Consider the following 18,382-nt stretch of genomic DNA (forward strand, 5'->3'; position numbering starts at 1 on the left):
TGTGTTTGATCTGTGATCAGGCAGGCAAGTCCTAGAGCTGTGTGTATTGGGCTCTGGTTTCGTGCGCTCTGACCAATACTATGACAAGTGTCCTCACACATCCACTTTGTATGTGTGGCTGAAAAGAGTCTCTCACCCACAGCTTGTGGAAATAACCTTCCCCCTGGCGGGAGCTCGTATCAACATCTTCCGAACCCAGGAAGTGCAGGGATTACTGGGTGATCTCTAACTTTTTATCCATGTTAAATGAATGACGTAAGCATCTGCTCCCATCATTTTCAGTAGCCTTGGATCCCTGCACTGTTAAGAAACACTTGTTAGCCAGTTCTTTTCAGCACTAGCACAGTAGTAATGGGTAGCTCATTGCTGTCACAGATGTGGCTGTACCCACTAGACAATGGACCCACCCCCTCGACACAGACTTCCTAGTGCTCCACAGCGCACATCATGCCATGTGCCTGGTTTGTAGCCAGTTAACTAGTTGCTAAAACTTTACTGTTTCCCCCAGTCTCAGTGCTGCTACCCTATCTTGTGGGCAACTCAATGCTTTGCAGCTCTCCAGTTCTCCCCTCGATCTCGCTGGGCAGAGACACATTAAGCAGTGCAGGTGCATGGGAAGATTTCCAAGTGGCGAGTAAACGTGAGCCTCAAGCAGTTGCTACTGTAGATTCAGAGTCCCTTGGGGGACAGCAGTGATGGAATACATCCGTGCTTGCCACAAGAAGGGAGCGTTAGTGAGACTCTGTCAGGTGCACGATTGTGGCCTGCTAGGGACCAGGCTTCCCGCAGTTCCACCCCAAAGTCGAACTCGGTATGCGTGCTCGTGATTCCGTATTGCCCCAGTGCAGTCCGACAGCAGAATTCACCTTTGTGTGCTGGGTGTTTGGTCACCGGCTCCCTCCTCCCCCCGTATCCAGAAGCTGATGGGATAAATCCAGTATGAAAGGAAGAAAATACTTCTGTAAAGTGAATAAGTGTGAAACTGATTTGAAGGGGGCAGTAATGGGGTACAGAAGTTCAAGTGGGGATGCACGGTGACCCCTGAATTAAATGGCCAGAGAGTGAGGAATCCGCCCATTCAGCCGCACTCAAATAGGAAGTTGCAAAGAGCTGGAAGCGAATGGTAGTGATATCTACACAGGTGTGAAGAGTATAAGGGTGATGAGGGTGTGAATTTACAGCTTGTATTATAGTCCTAATTAGTGAGCCCAGCTGAGATTGGGGCTCCATTGTGCTAGGTCCTCTGCATAACTAAGGCCCTTCATTTTGGGGTTTTTATTAATTTCCTGGGAATTTGGTGAAAATAGGTAAACGGAAAGCAAAGGGCAGTGGGTGGAAGGGAGGGGTGTTTGGTACTCACAGGAGCGGGAGTTAGGTACTCAAGATGTAATAGTCGGGGGGTCTCGGCTGCCATGTCTCGGCTTCCTGTCTCCTTGCTTCCCCACTGCACAGAGAAAGCGGCTGGATGGGGCTGTCGGTGTCAGGATGAGAGCAGAAGGCTGCAGGCCATGAGCACTGATCTCCTACTGGACAGAGCCCCCTTCAGCATGCCCCTGTCTGTTTCCTGGGGCCACATTGAAGGGCCAGGATCAGAAGTGGGATCCACGGTCTCAGCAGCTGGGACCAAGCTCCCTGCTCATCTTGCTCCCTAGGGCGTCCAGCCCCATCTGCTTCCCCTGCCAGGCAGAGCCCCTTCTGACCCTTCTGTGTGGCCCCCTGCACTTCTCAGGCCTGGGGTTGGAAGGGGAGCCAGTGCTCATGGGGTTACAGCCCTTTGTTCCCCTGTTGACCCCAGCCCTTCAGCGTGTCCCCATGCACTTCCTCTGCACATGCGCATACTCAAAAATAAAAAATTCCCAGGTCCTGAAAGCTAAAATTCTGGTGAAAATCAGTAAAACCTGAATCCTGGCTTTTTCAAAACCTGGGAATTGGAGAAAATTGGTAAATACTGAAAACAAAGGGCCTTATATATAACATTACGTCGTGGCCCTAAAGAGATTAGTCTAAACAGACCAAACTAGGTAGGAGGACATATAGTAATATCCTCCTCTTCCAGATAAGAAAGGAGGCAGAGTGTGATTAAGCAACTTGCCCAAGATCACACATGGGATCGGAGACAGAGCTGGGATGGGAGCCCCTGTCTCTTAACCACAAGCCCATCCTTCCTCTCGGTGCGCGGGGAGTCAATTTGCACACACCATGTCTTGGAGTAACTAATACAGCTCCCCCTTACTCTTGTCCCCATGTGCTTAGACCTGAAAGATTCTTTCTTTCCAGACCCCTGTTTCTCCCTGAAATCTCTCCCTCCTCTCTACAAGGAGAGTAGCTTATTTAAAAGCTACTTACTCCAGACAGGTGATCATCCCCTTCCCCCCGGCCTACCCCCCTAGGATCGGTCATTGAATGGCACTGTTTGCCTCTCTCAAACTGCACATTCGCCCCTGCTGTCTCACCTGGATCTTAACGCTTTCCTTGTGACTCCCCACTGGGGTGCAGCCTGTCACGGAGTCACCGGGCGATGCTCCGGAACTGCTCCCCACCAAGCCAGTCAGGACTTTGGGGAGCCTCCTCTCCCTTGGAGCAGACTTGTTCAGGGCAAGAAGCTCACACGGCTTCACCTCCTGGGTCTCTCCTTGGAGCATTCAGCATCCTCTGCCCCTCCGTGCGCTTCCCACAGCGAGTCCACCCCAGCGGGGTCCTGGGGAAGCCACGGGGTCCTGCACCCCCACTTTGCAGTCAGACGTGACTCTCAGCCAGCCAGTAACACAGAGGTTTATTCGATGACAGGAACAGGGTCTAAAACAGAGCTTGTAGATACAGCGAACCGGACCCCTCGGCTGGGTCCATTCTGGGGGTCAGTGAGCCAGACCCTCAGGTCTGCACTTCACTCGACCCCAGCCAGCTCCAGACTAACAACCCCTCCCAGCCCCTCCTCTCTCCTCAGCTCCTTTCCCGGGCCAGGAGGTCACCTGATCCCTTTGTCTCCAACACCTTCAGCTGGCACCTTTGCAGGGGAGGGGCCCAGGCCATCCGTTGCTAGGAGACAGAGGGTCAGGCATTTAGGTGCACTGGCCCTTGGCTCTGCCAGATACTTAAGAACTGCCATGGGGACACTGAGGCACCAATACAGTATTCAGAGAAAACATTAAGAACTTTCCCAGTTCGTCACACAGCCCTGAAACTGAACAGGTTGTGCAACCCCTATGCCAGCAGTGATTTCTGACCCTTGAAGAACAAAGCGCCGTTGCCTGGCTATCTGGTGTAGTCTCCCTGAGTCATAGTGCCTTGGAGCCACATCTCCTCTGCACACTTGTGCATGCTATATTGCAGCAGAAATATTGTTAACCTCTGGATGTGGGGGTTTCTCGTGTATATCTGGCTGCTAGCAGCGAGGCAGATGGCTAGTGCAGTATGCAAATCTCTTGCTGTGTCCCTGGAGTTCCTGGCCGAGCTCCCAGAGGCTTATTCCTCTTTGCGGGGGCCGGGGGGAAACCCTCAATTGGTTCCTTTTCTTCACTTTCTCAGAAGCTGGCTCACGGCTTGCTGAGCTGCCTGGAGCAGTTGCAAGCCCATCTTAGTGTGAAGAGCTTTTGCCTTCTCTCCTTTCACTCTGCTCTGCTGGCCTCAGAGGCTTCAGTCAGAAATCTCCCTGCCAGCAGGAGGCAGTTAGAGAGGAACTAGTACTGAATCCTTCTAAAAAGACAGATAAAACACTCCTGCTGCTGCTGACCTCTCAGCTCTGCGGGTTCAGTCCCTGCCCTTAGCTTGGGTGGGTATTGCAAAAGGCTGTTCGGTGCATGGTCTGCCTCGAGTGATTCAATACAGTTCCTGCCCCCAGGGCTTGACACTGCTGCTACCTCTATGCCCAGCCTCCTGGCCTCAAGAGTGGGTGATTTACACCATGGCTTGAGGCTCATTCCAACCTGCCCTTCCCAGTGTGGATACAGTTCCTCCCTGGTTACGCCATGCAAACCCTCCAGTTCAGTCTCCTGCTTCCCCTCCCCCATGACATCTGCATCCTTGAAATGCGATGGTTTTCAAAGCCCTGTCGCTTTCCTTCGTAAAGTGATGCTTCAGCTACTGTTGATTCCCAGAGAGCTTGGTCGGAAACATGTGCAATCCTAGAATCTGCTTCACTGCTGGAAATGGCAGAACTGATGGGGTATTATTCAGAGGGGGCAGTTCTCCCTGGATTTGCTCATGAGACTGGCTCCCATCCACGTAGAACATGACCAGCAAACCCATGCAAACTGAAAGCAATTGCTCCCTCTTGGAGACTTTCCACTCCCCTGTGCAAAGCAGTGCCTTGGTCTCGTCTCCCACTGGGGCCAGTTCGCTCCCTCCTGGTTTTGATAAATAACTTACTTTGCTTCTAGTAAAGCCTTACCTTGTTCTCCTCTGTTTTGGTTTTAAGGTCTCCCTCCAACGCCTGTCCAGCTCCTGTATCCTGTCTCCAGGTTCAGCAACGTCAAATCCCTCCAGCACCTTTGCCGCTTCCGGATCAGGCAACTTGTCCGCATAGACCACATTCCAGAGCTCCCACTGCCCAAGTAAGTTCTCATGACTGGGGGTGGGTGGGGGAACTTTTCTGGTTCTGGGCCTAGAATCTAGAAGGCAGATCTTAGCAGTGTAGCCCCTTCGCTGTTCCTCCATTTGCCTGTGGCTACCTTGCATGACAGCTGTAACATTTAGCCATGGAGCAGTGCAAGAGGGAATCTGTATGTGTAGCCAGGGAAGGGAGGGACAGTGGTCAGGAGCAGCCATCTGCTTGCCAAGGTGAGGAGCTGTTGGAGCAGGGACACCAGGCACAATGGCCAGTAGCACAGCAAACGAATGGACAGGAGTGGTGGCTAGCAGATGAACGGGCAGTGTGGAGTCTTAGATGGCTCGCTCTTCTGGCTGCAAAGCCCCTTGCTTTCCTGTTCGGAGTGGACACCATTGGCCTTGGGTGGGGCGGCAGGAGGAATCTGTAGCTCTCTTTAAATGTTCTGACTCATTGCTAAGGTGTCTGCCCCTGCCCTTTCCAGGCCTTTGATCTCCTACATCCGGAAGTTCTATTATTATGACCCCCAAGAGGAGGTGTATCTGTCGCTGAAGGAAGCTCAGCTGATCTCAAAACAGAAGCAGGAGACTGAATCCTTGACGTAGCGAGGCTGCCTCGCCCATCTTGTCATTGTCACAGACGGTAAAATCCACTCTGCCATCCCAGCCGTTATTCCATGCAGTTAAAAAAAAAAAATCCTTGCTATCCTGTTGTTGCGGGGAAACTGCAAAGAGCAAAGAAATCCCAGCTAGGAGGTCAAGGCTCATTCTTGCTGACCAGAGTTTATCCTGGGGTGTGTTCCTTCTGATCTCTTGGTTAGGGTGCAGGAAGATAACAATGTTCTGGTGTGTGTTATCTCTGATAGGACTTGGATGGGAGGGCTTAGGGAATACCAGCTGCTTTGTTGGTGTTGGGTCCTGCCTCTGGCACTGTACGCAAAGAGGTGGTCTCCTAACTAGCCAGGACCCAAATCACATTGGCCTGGGTGAACACTTTGGTGCAGGATACAAAGCTTTCCCCTCACACACACGTGGTCAGGGAGTGAGCTTGGGCAGCTACTGCAGTGACAAGGAAGCTGCAATCCAGGAACGAAGACTGGGAGGGAAATACCTGGTCAGTAGGGAGTGGTTTGCCCCATTTTAGCAGGGGGCAGCTGGAAGCTTGATGGCGGCAGCCTCTGGTGTTGGGACACGGAAGCTCGGGAGACGCCTCTCCTTCTCTACAAGACTCTTTTCAGGTGGCTGAAAAGGCAAATTGTTGAAGAGAATTGATTAACTGGGGAATTAATTAATCTAAGTTTATTCTCCCAGTGCCTGAGTGGACTGACCTCTGCTCATGTATCTTCCTGCAAAGCCCTTTGGCACACAATTGTATGCAGAGGAATTCTAATGACTCTTTAAATGGTATTGAAGTGGATGGAGGCAGCTGAGGGGTAGAGGAGATCACCAGAAATCTGAGTTGGAGGCAGTGATTAGGCTTGGTATTAACTGCATACACAATTAAATTAAATTTCAGTCCGGCTGCCTTTTCACATGGACTGACAGTGCTGGGGCACTGGGTTAAAAGCTCAGCATAATGCACTGTATCATGAGTAGGAGGTGAAGCTACCTTTTTCCTTTCCCCTTTTTTAATCTAGAGGACAAAGGTTCCTGGGTCTGATTCTGTTCCAGGTCTCCAAGAGGTGCAGTGCAGACCAGGGAGAGGTGGGGATAGGTTGCTTTATGGCACTTCTAGGCCCTCCAGGTTCTGAGCTTCTCCAGGGATCCAAACAACCTACACCTGAAGCAGAGCAGTAGCCCATCCCAGTTTCCCTATGGACTGCAGCTCTGTCAAAAATCCCCGCAGTGCCAGCTCTTAAAGGTCCATCCCAACATGCCATCTATAGTGGCGCTTGCAAGGAACGGGCCGCGTTGGATCGTTTATGGCAGCCATGTGCTGTCTGACCTGTGGGGACACTCCCCTCGTCCATTGTGGCTCATTAACATCCCTTAGATATCACTGGATCAGTGATGACAGAATCTACCCCCATGTGCACTTTATCAGATGGGACAAGTTCTGCTTGATAAGGGATGGAGAGGATGCTAGACCTGTATCTAACATGTATGGTAAAAACCAAGAGCAGTGCAAAGGCTAGGGGAGGCAGTCGAGCCTTTCTCTGACTTGGAGAGGCAATGTAGTGTTCATGATGTGCCTCTGATGGCTACCACAGTGCTCACTGGCATTGGAGTCTCCAGGCTTCTCAGAGACTTCAACTTTCTTGAGGGCGAGGGCACCCTTGAATTGGCTCAGGATTTTGTGGCCACCATGGGCCTATCCTAGGTGGGTGGATGACTGTTAAGTCTTGATCATTTCCAGATTATAGGGTGGGATTTGAGGCTAACATTAGGGAAGAACAAGTTAAGAATTACTTAGACAACTTAGATGTCTTTTGTCAGGCCCTGCTGACTTGAAGATATCTTAGAATACTTAAGGAACTAGCTGAAGAGATCTGATCCATTAGCTGTTCTCTTTGAGAACTCATGGAGGACAGGAGATGGCCCAGAACTGGAAAAGGCCAAATATAGTACCTATCTATAAAAAGGGGAATAAGGACAACACAGGGGTTTATAGACCAGTCAGCTTCACTTTGAACCTGGAAAGATAATGGAGCAAATAATCAGTTTGTAAGTGCATAGAAAGATAATAGTGATAAGTAACAGTCAGCATGGATTTGTCAAGAACAAATGTCAAACCAACCTAATATCCTTTTTGGACATGGTAACAAGCATTGTGGATATGGAAGAAACAGTGGATGTGATCTATCACAACTTTAGTAAGGCTTTTCATACTATCTCACATGACCTTCTCGTAAGCACAGGAGGGAAATATAGTCCAGACAACCTGCTATAAGGAGAGTGCCCACCTGGTTGGAAAAAACATAAACTCAGAGTAGTTACCAATGGTCAGTCAAGCTGGAAAGGCATATTAGGTAGGATCCCACAAGGATCTGATCCTGGGTCCAGTTCTGTTCACTATCTTCATAAAAGATTTGGATAATGACGTAGAGAGAACACTTATAAAGTTTGCGGATGATACCAAGCTGGGCAGGGTTGCAAGCACTTTGCAGGACAGAATTAAAATTCAGAATGATCATGACAAACTAGAAGAGTGGTCTGAATTAAGGATGGAAATTCATTAAGGACAAATGCAAAGTACTACAGTTAATTGCACAAATATAAATGGGAAATAACTGCCTAGGAATGAGTGCTGCAGAAAAGGATCTGGTAGTTATAGTGGATTACAAACTAAATGAGTGAACAGTAATTGTTGTGCAAAAAAAAAATGAACATCCATTCTGGGATGTATTAGCCTGAGTGTAAACTAGACACGAGAAGTAATTCTTCCACTCTACTCAGCAATGATAAGGCCTCAGTTGGAGTAGTGTGTCCAGTTGTGGGCCCAACAATTTGGGAAAGATGTGGACAAATTGGAGAAAGTTCAGAGGAGAGCAACAAAAATAAGTCAAGAAAATATGACCTCTGAGGAAAGTTTAGAAGAAAAAATTGGGTTTGTTTACTTTGGAGAAGGAGGGGGTGGGGGAAAATGTAAGTCTTTATGTAAGAAGTGGTTATAAAGTAATAAATTGCTCTCCTTATCCATTGAGTAATGGGCTTAAATTGTAGCAAGAGAAATTTAGATAATACATTAGGAAACTCTTCCTCACTGTATAACAAATATATAATTTTTTTATTATACAAGGGTAAGGGTGGTTAAGCACTGGAACAAATTTGCCTAGGGAATTTATGGAATCTGAGTCATTGGAGGTGTTTAAGAACAGGTAAGATAAACAGCTGTCAGCGATAGTCCAGATAATACATAGTCTGGCCTCAGTTCAGGGGACTGAACTAGATGACTTGCTGCGGTCCCTTCCAGTCCTACCTTTCTGTGATTCTATGATTCCTGCAGTTTGAAGCTGTTTTAATAGTTCATCCACAAAGATGGCAGGACTCAACTGGGTTCCAGAACTCTCTTATGGGATAATGCTCTGTGGCAGGCCCACTAACAGGGATCACTTGTCCTACCTCTTGAAGCACCTATCCGCTATCCGCTACCCTCTGAACTCCATGGTGTGGCAATGACCTGCCCCGGAGTCAACACTTGGGGTGGAAGTTAAAATGTCAGTGGTTATTTTGTCTGATTGGTAAACAATCTTGAAGCTTAGCAGGAGGAGCAAGGAGAATTTTCTTCTCCACGTTTGCACCCACAGGGAACTATTTGGAGTACTTAACAGCCTGATAAATCCGCCCTGCCTCTGCTTTGAAGCAGATCTTTCAAGCTGTGAGGAATTTTCCATCTACTTCAGGGATAAAATCGATCAGACTGAATCTGCTGCCATGAAGCAGTAGATTCACTTTCGATGAGGACAGATGCTCGGTCTCCTCTAGGAGTTCTGGCTCATTCTGGTGGCTGAGATTACAGGTATTAAGGAAGCTTCTGCCTGCAGGTTGGACCAGTCTCCCATAGCCAGTGTCATCCTGTACTGCATAATTCCATGACTTGTAGAATCTACCTCTTGGTGCAGAATTTTGTTCCAGCTTGTATTTTAAAAAAGCCAAAGCTTCCCCCTAGAACTTCCCTGATGCTGTGGTGCTGGTACCGACACCTCGTGTGCACCGAGAACATTCGGTGCACTGAAATAACATGTGATGACCCTCTTGGCTGGGTTGTCAACAGGGACTGAACCGGGTGCCGCAGAATCTGAGAGCTTGAATCTCCGCTGCTTGAGCTGAGGGCCATGCCCATTAGCTAAAAGGGGTGAGAGTCTGCTACTGCCTATGTATGGTCTAGCCTCTAGAGGGAACAAAGCTACACTATTAGCAAGTTCCAACCCCCTGGGGCTTCCCTGTAGTACAGTGTGTAAACTCTTCGGTTTTGAATGGAGACAAAGTGGGTGCAGAACTTCCTGATTCGTGGAGGGGGGAGCAGGAATGTTGCAGGGTTAGTCCAGCTTGCCCTGCAGTACACAGGCTCTTGTGAGTTGGATGCAAGTATAGTCTGGTGCACTGACTCCTGAGCCAGCGATGGAAAAAGTGTCCCAACTACGGCTGTCCTTGTATCCCTTTCTTCATTTCCAAATCCATCTGGAAACCAGGGCGGTTCAATGCATGGTACTGGGTACTAACCACCCAAAGCCTTTCCAGCTTCCGCCGTCTCAGGGGAAGAGGATGCACCTTTCCCCCATTGAGCCTTTCTGGCTACAGTAGAAGGACCCACACTAGGGCTTCCCTCACCTTTGGGGTCCCTACAGTCTGTTGCCCCTGTCTATGGAGGTAAACCTTGCAAGGCTTCCTGTAGGTCATGTGCCTGCAGTTAGTCATGTGACTGTGACCTCTGCTCCCCATGGTCATGACAGGTGTACTGGGGGCCTGCATGTGCTCTGAAAGCCTCATGCCCTGTTACGGGAAGGTTTTGAGTCGTTCGTTCAGTATCTGTGTCTCATGTACATAAGACCGGAGGGGTTTGTATGGGAATGGCTTTTTTTGGCCTTGAAAAACAATTGAAAGTGTTGTAGAATGTGTTTGTGCGTTTTCCCTGAAGTGTGCTAGCTAGGACGCACTTCATAAATCCCCATGTGTAAATAGTTAACTCTGGTTCCTTAGCCAGGCCAGAAGGTGCTGGGTAAGGGCTTCTCTAGCTGCGCTGGCTAAGCAGATCTGGAGTATACTTGGACTAAACCAGTTGCTTTATGGGAGAGGCTAGTGCTAGCTTGGCGTTTTTGGAGAGAAGAGAGACACAAAAGGAGAGCTAGAGATGAGGTGGGCAGATCAATCTGATAATTGGGCAGGGAAATCTAAGTGTGAGGTAGCTCAGGAAACAATTACTTGTAATCTAACCCCTTGAAGCCAAGAGCTAGGCTTCTAGGAACAAGCTGTCAATACTGGTATCCAAGTGGTTAACAAAATGAGCTGTTAACTGACTGTCTCGGATTTTGCCAAGGAATGGAGTTCTCCCTGTCCGACTAGGGGGGAGCTTTTTTTCTTCTTTAGCGTACTCCTTATCCACATTGCTGGGTATGTCGGTATGGAGGTTCCTATGCTGTACCAGTCCAGCTCTCCTGTGGGAGTCTGATCTGCATTGAATTCTTCCATGTAAAACAGGCTGACTAATTCTCTTACTCTTATCTCTCCAATTAGGAATTTGCTTGCTGAGATCCTGTAGCAAAGAGCCTAAGCAAAGCTACAGCAGAAGGGAGGCGCAGGAAGGGGGAAGCCTGCCTCTGCAGTAGTGACTTCTGCTTTCAAGCTCTTTTGTCCTTTGAAGAGGATTCCTAAGAAGCACAGCAGAATGGAAATTGGAGCTCTGGCTCCTGGCTTGGAGATGGAGCCTTTGACAGCAAGTGAACTGGATCCCAGACTCCTCGCAGAACGGAGAATGTCATGGCACTGTTTATTATTTAAGTTTTTATTTTTGATGTTTCCATTTCTCAGCATGGGAAATATTTTCTTTAAGAGCAGCTGGATTTTATTATACCGCAGATTCAAGGGTGAGGGAAGAAAGATCTTACAGCAAGATCATCCAATCCAGCCACCCTGGTAAAACTGCTCTTTGGCTACCATCATGTGGCTGTGGCCAAAGAACTGCTGGGAAGGAAAATGGGCCAGATTTGTTTGCAGCTATATAGAATAATTGAGGTGGGAGGGAGGAGAGGCGCTAGCGCTCTAAACAGTGCAGCTTCGTAGATCCTGTGCTTTCTAGGAGACAGTGCAAGAGCCCAGCCTAGCCTGGAGTAGCCGAGTGGTCCTGTGCACTTTCACATCCTATCCAAGGAGGGGAACTGTGTGTGATCCATTCAAATGTTCTGAAGCCTTCTGCCAGTGGAATAGCTTGTAGCATTGAGGAGTAAGAAGCTATCAGCCACCCAGCAAATGCCAAAAGATCTAACCCAAGAGTTTTTTGGGCTGAAGTCCTTTACAGTTCCTCCTGTGATAGCTGTGGAATCTGGCAAAGCTGTTGTGTCTAAATTCCAGCAATCCCTGAGCCAAGGGCATTCCTGCCTCACTGAAGCAATCTCAGCACTGCAGAGCCATGGGGAGTTTTGTTATGGCCTCTGTGCTGGCTATTCCCAAAAGCTGTGAATGAAATGGCTTTTTAATCAAAGGAGCAGTGTCGAATCCTGACAACTAATTGCGAAGGCTGTTGTGGGACATCTTTCCTACTCAACAGACGGGGAACAAACTTTTGAACCTGACCGTGGGTTAGGTGGGATGATTCAGGACCGAAGGATGATCCCAACGTAATTGGAGACAGCTTCCTGATTTTCCTGTGAGGGTGATGCTCTGTATTTCTAGCCTTTCTAGTGATGACCTAGAACATGATGATCTGGGAGTATTGCAGCACAGAACAATTCCTGCAGATGGGGCCAGTAACAGGAGAGCTAAAACAGTGTTGCTTCTACTGTTTTTGCCATGTGGCTCCTAAATTTGCCATGGCTTACTGCGTTTGGTGCTAGTAATAGCCCTCTCCATCTCAAGAAGCCTGGTCTGCTGCTGTCTTCACAGCTAAGGAGTTATTTTCATAGCAAAATGTAGTGTCTGTCCTTTGGTGGGGATGAGACCCTTCTAAGGAGGGGTCTCGCGTCCTGTCTAGTAAAACTAAAAATTCCTCTCAACTTGACTGATGCCCACCTCCCCTTCCAGCAGCATGGTGATCTGGAAGTTGTGATGTTTGTGTCTGGCACTTGGGCTGTGATCTTCTAACCTGGCAGTCCTTTCGTCGAGTTCTGAGTGTCCCCTACGTTGGATGTAGCAATTCGTGAGCCTTTAGGATTCACACCATTCCTTAAGGAATGGTGTACATATTGAGGTTAGAGGGTAGCATGAAATCTGCCTCGCTCTCTGTAAAGAGCTCCTACAGAGCGGGCTGGAGGCCAGGGCTCTTCCTTTCCTGTGTAAATGAGAACAACTTAACTTCCGGATGAAACCACAACAAGGCTTAAGCAGTCTCTAGAAATACCTCGTCTGAAAAAATTTGCTACTGAATCTGCATCCCGTTGGTGGTTACCTATTTGGGCAGGGGGTAGCAGAGAGGGATGAATACTCTTAGACTGGTCATTTACAGGACGTTTACGCTGCCCATCCCCCCAAAAAAACAAACAAACAAAAACCCAACCCAGCCCACAACTGCAAGTCTCAGAGCCTAAGTCAAGCTATGGAGGCTGAAAATAGCAGTGTAGATGTTCCTTCTTTGTGCTGGAGTTCAAGCCCCAAGACCTACCTCTCTGGCTAGGTTTCAGAACCCAAGCGGGAATGTCTGTGTTGCTATTTTTAGCCCCGTAACGCAAGCCAGAGCCAGTTGATCTGGGCTCTAAGACTCGCTACTTTGGGTTTTTATTGCAGTGTAGACAAAGCTGTAGCATGTCTTGTTTTCTTGTGAAATCTGGGCTCTTTAGGTCCATAGCACAACATGGCCCATCAGCGAGGCCTCCAGAAGTTTCATCTCTCTCATAAACCCTACGTCCCCCCACCAGCCGGAGATTTGCAGTTCACATATAGTCGTGGGCCTAGTTAAGATTAAGGAGCGCACAGTAAATTGAGACGAATGATGCACAGCCTGAAAATCCAGCCGTGCTGCTTGGATGCACAAGACTGATTGCGTCTTCCTTTACAGTGGGAGGTGCCCTGGATCTGACAGCGATCCCTGATGTGTAGCTCCTCCAGCTTTGATACAGCTCATCCTAGCCATGGATTGAGAATCCAAATATTCAACCTCCAGCGAATTCATACACTGGAAAAAAATCTACTTCCCTGGAGTGACTGCGAAGGAGGATCTGACACCTCCAAAATGTCTATAAACTTACGTGCAGCTGCAGACTAACAGCTCATTAACCTTCCCTCTAATTGGACAGCTCTGTGAGGCACTGGATTGGGAGAACAATGCAGAGCGTGGAGGGACTCCGATGGTCCCTTGTTTTCCGCCAGCCGTGGGGACTACCTGCAATCAACATGGGTCTGTGAGTCTTGCAGATCTGCTTGTAAAGAGAGTGGGGGGGAGGACCTATCCCCACCTCCCTTAAATTCGGAAGATGTCTGTGCTGTTTCTCACATACCAACCACCCAGATCTTTCTGGAGCAGAAAAAGATTCAAGCTGTCAAACTGATGCTGGATTTGGGGAAGCAAGGTGGAGACTTAAATAGGCAGGCTGGAAAAAGAAGAGGAAATGTATTTGGAATGGCCAAGCACTGAAATAACCCCGTAGAATGAGTTACCATCCCTGAATGGGGTTGGGGGGGGGGGAATCTTTTTTTTGGAGGGGGGCAGGATAAAAACGCACAAATCAACACCCCAGCATTGGCTGGTTGAAAGAGAAACGCTGATCTCAACTATTCTGACCTCTTCATTCTCTGGCATGTTAATTCTCCACTTCACTCTCCTTTTTTAAGCCCTGTGCAACTACTGAGGACGTGTTCCTGCTGAGCCATTGAGTCCTAGGGCAAGTCATATACATAAAACAATCAGGAGCAGTCCAAGAAGCAGAGTAACTTACTGAAATGCTGTTGCATCTGTATTTGGTCTTCTGTAAGCATTCTCGAAAAGGAATTTCCCTCATGGGCTGTTTGGCAATTTCTGCTGGTACTTGAAACTTGAATGCTGCAGCGGGTGAGCGTTCTAGCCGGATGGTGGTCGGTTAACAGGGCTGTGGCTTGCATCCTTGAGCAGCTGGTCAGAGATGCTTTTATTTTCCTCTGCCTGGTGCCAGGGATTCCTTGGTATGGAATGTAATGCTGTCTGCTGCTGAGCATAGGAGGCGCCTCTGTTAGCAGAAGCCTCTGTCTTACCAACAGGTATCCTGTAAGCACCTTGCAAAAGTCAGAAGCTCATCACAATTTTACTAGCCTGTACTTTTTCCATGGAGAAATTAACAAGGCTTTACCTGTCTGCAAATTACTCTGTTTGTAAGGCTTCACTTTAGTTGCCTTCAACAATAGGAAACTCCACCAAACTTACCACGGGCTTGCGGGTTTCTGCATGCTATAGTAAATGAGCTAATCTGAAGCATGTCTCTCTCCTTACGCAACATCATTTTAGTGATCTGTGTTGAATGAAGGCAGGCGTAGCAGCAACACACGACATGTAAGGGTGACAGAGTGCCACACCCCTGCCCTGTAAAGTTACGCTATCTCCACATTTCTCAGGCATAGCCGAGCAAAGGGAGGCACATGTACTGCATAACCATTCTGCTGCCTCTTTAGTATCGCTTGGATAACATTCCCGACAGGCTTGCAGTAAATAAGAACTCTTTTGGAATCCATGTTTAAAAGAAGTTTGTTCGTATTGAAAGTACCTCTTATCACTTCAGGGCTAGGTTTCTGAGCTAGTAGTTCTTCCTGCTGGAGGGATGGCAATGTCGTAGATTCTGGCAACAGGTGTAAATGTTTCTTTTACTGCTTCAATTCAGAGACTATCAAAATCTGAAGGGAATGGACAGAACCATCTCCTCTCCAGCTGTTCTTCCTTGCTGGATGTTGCAGGCCTGTGGATGGAGATCTTACAGGTGACCTGTTCCTAGTTCCCATTTTGTGAATGATCCCGGTCCCCATGTAGGGAGGAACATTTCACATTCTTATGGGAATATTTTGTTTTCCTTGTAGGTTAGTGGGCTTGTGTAGATTTAAGGGGACATGATCAACTTGATTCTCTTAAAGTTACTTAAGGCTTTCTTTAGTGTCCTGGTCTCTTTTTTCCTTTAAGAAAAAGTAAATTTGATAAGTTTATAAATAGGATTCTATGATGGGTTTGCCTACAATAGCAGGGGACTGGATGAGATGACCCAGGGGGGCCCCTTAGAGTCCTGTAACCATGGGGTTTTTCTGCTGCAGATTATTGGGGCCCTATTGAGTAAGGGAGAATTTGACTATTGATGGGGCGAGGGAGATGGACAGTGAAATTGACTAATATTAAAGTGCTGTCAAATCACAAATTAAAGTTGAAAGAAATCTCTTTGCTGATCTTTGATGTAACTACAGCTGGTACAAAATTTCCGTCAAACATTCACGTTGACAAGGTGCCTTTAAAGGTAGCTAGCTCAAACACCAAATTTGTCCTGTTGCATACGTTGCCATCTTTCTTTTCACAGCAACAGAATCTATAGGTAGTGAGATGACTTGACTTGCTCCTGGGGAGTAAACTTTTTAAATAAAAAAGGCAACTTTTTTTTTAAGCATCAGGTGCAATTTACTAATGAGTGACCTGGTGTGAAAGCAGCTCTGAATCTTTATAGGAAGAGGGAAGAACATAGTTGATGTCCCCAGTGATGTTAAACTGCAAATATTTTCACTAGTGAAACATTCGTTTAGGAAGCCTGCTGTCAGCACTAGAGTCAGCAGAGAGCTCAGCATTTGAACTGTGGGGCTCCCATACTTAAGTTGAAAACTAGGTGTAGAAATTGCGAAGGCCTCTCCTCTGAAGGGGAAACAGTGCAAGAAGGTGGAGCTCAAAATCAAACAGTGTTTCAAATATTTGGCTCAGTCTTCAATCCTAGAACTTACTGTAAATAACCATCCCATATCCATTTACAGTGAGTTCAGTACGCAAGAGCCCAGATTGTCTTGCTCACATTGTGACACTTCTGGCTAGGTTCTTCTCTAAAAGGCTCCCCGTGTTGCATGCCCAGCCCGTGCCCCACCTCCTAGTTATGACCTGGTGCCTGCTGTCAAATGACACAGGAAGACAGCTCTTATCTTCAGTGGCTTAAAGAGTTAAAGTGGTTGACTTAACCAAGCGAATCTCAAGAAGCCCTGGAGTACTGTTTACACAGACTATGCACCGTCAATCCAAGTGAAGTCAGTGGAAGCAGAGTGCTCAGCACCTTACAGACATTGCTCTCTTCTGCCTTGTCTGATGCGTATAGTATACAGCTGTAACCCTCTCTGTGGACACTTATACCAGAACAAGGGGATTCTGTCAGTTTACTTTGTTGCTGGGAAAGGGGTTGTCGTTAAACTGAAATATACCTCTTCTTCCTTTGGAATAAGTGCCCACTGGGCTTGGACTACACAGCTCTAACGGTATCTCTTTAAATTCATACCTTAGATTACAGTGAAAATGATTTTCCCATCTAGACAAGATCTTAGTCAGCAGAGCTTCCTAATTTTGACTATTCTTGAGATTCAGGCCTGCTCAACACCCTATGAAAGCAGTACTGTCCCCTAGTGCATGCAGTTCTACCACTATAAAGGCAATTACTCAATACTTTATTTCTGTAAGGATTTGTGCATGTTTCATTATTTATATCACCGTAATGCATAGGCGCACCAGGCCCCACAGTGTTAGGTGCTGTAAAAATTGGATGTTCCTTGCCCCAAGGAGCTTACACAAGATGAGAAAGTTGCACTGAGAACTTGAATCACTTTTTTAAACTGATAGTGAAACCACTGCAAAAGGCCATGTGGATGATTTTGAATGGCTTCATTTCAGTTTAAACCTCTGTTCCTAATTGACTTAAGTTAAACCTCAGTAAGCCACTCATCCACAGAAAGAAGAGCTCCCAACAGTCTTTTTACACAGATTTACCTAAATCGGTTTAAATTCATGCCGTAAGTTGTACTGGTGCAAGAAAGTTTTCAGTCGCCATTTCAGGAACTAGCAGCTCCTGGGGCTAGAAGAGCAAAAGCTGAATCCTGGTTGGGTTGGGTGTGATGCAGCTGAGCTATAGAGACCTCTGATGCAAAGGAGGGAATTTCAACTCTTGCTGCACTTTTTCCAGGCACGTGGCACCACATTACACATCCAGCACTTGAAGACCCCAAAAGTGTTCATTCCAGATCAGGGGCCTGTGCTACTGTGCACCTCTGGCCATTGGGTTTGTACCTCTTTGGCAACACCAGCCAGGTATGTGGTTGCGTATCTTGCAGGATAGACAAGTACAGTGCAGAGGCTTACAACAGCTGTTTCTGGATCTGAGCAGGATGGAGGAATTCTAGTGCAGGTGGTGGCGAGCGGTGGGATTTTTCTAGCTCACTGTAGGGCCGGCAATGAGGGAATCCAGGCAGCAGAGTTTGCTAAACATACAGGGTGTGAGAGGAATTGGATTGTGCCCTTTCTCGATTCTTCACAGTTTATAAATAAGACCTCAGGTTTGGCCTGTATCCTACCATTAAAATCACTGTCAGGTCTAGGCCTCCCTGTTGGAGGACTCAGTGGAGGCCTTGGATGTGCATTTAGCCGTCTCATCTTTCAGTTGAACTTTAAACCAATGAAGCATTTCATAGGAAGCTTTTTTGAAAACACCCTGAACAGAAATCCCTTCCCTCTTTCAGGCAGGTGTCACTTAGTTGACCACTAATGCCACAATCCTAGTTGCCCCATAGTGTCTTCTAGGTAAAACAGGGCAGACAAGACCCGAAATTCTAATCTACAAATTAGGGGCAGGTGACTCCCAAGGGGATAGCATACTCTGCTAGGTGTTAAACCTGGGTTCTTTCTCTCTGCCACTGGCTTGCCATGGTGAGACCTTGGTCAAGTCTCTTAAATGCTGTGCCTGATTGACCCATTGAAAAATGGGGTGAAAGATGCTTCCTTTTAAAGTGCTTTCAGATGAAAAATGCTGTAGGTGCTAATCAAGAAAAATGCAGGCAAACTCTTGTGTGCACTCTCAAAATGAAACAAAAAAACTTCCAAGCCTTAATACAAAGAAGGGGGGAAAAAAGGGTCCCACCCTCTCTCTTTTCTTTGCATGTCACTCTTTAAAACCAGTGACCAATAAAAACAAACACTGGAGTTACAGCCTCCTATCCTTTTTTTAAAAAAAAAATTATATAGGCAAATATCTACTCTTTGTTTGATCTTGATTCATTTCAATCA

At 47.4% G+C, this 18,382-nt stretch overlaps 1 protein-coding gene across 1 annotated transcript in view; it reads left to right on the plus strand.

The window, feature by feature from the left end:
* The window catches only part of SOCS7 (suppressor of cytokine signaling 7), a 36,212-nt gene extending 20,945 nt beyond the window's left edge, over positions 1 to 15,267 (plus strand). The window contains exons 8-10 of the mRNA XM_050935368.1: positions 4,415 to 4,550; positions 5,028 to 5,185; positions 10,717 to 15,267. Coding sequence (XP_050791325.1) covers positions 4,415 to 4,550; positions 5,028 to 5,148 — 257 coding nt within the window. The 3' untranslated portion in view covers positions 5,149 to 5,185; positions 10,717 to 15,267. The remainder of the gene's footprint in view (positions 1 to 4,414; positions 4,551 to 5,027; positions 5,186 to 10,716) is intronic.
* The last annotated feature ends 3,115 nt before the right edge of the window (positions 15,268 to 18,382 follow it).

This window comes from Gopherus flavomarginatus, chromosome 25, assembly GCF_025201925.1.
Source record: "Gopherus flavomarginatus isolate rGopFla2 chromosome 25, rGopFla2.mat.asm, whole genome shotgun sequence".
In the NCBI taxonomy this organism is placed as follows: Eukaryota; Metazoa; Chordata; order Testudines; family Testudinidae; genus Gopherus; species Gopherus flavomarginatus.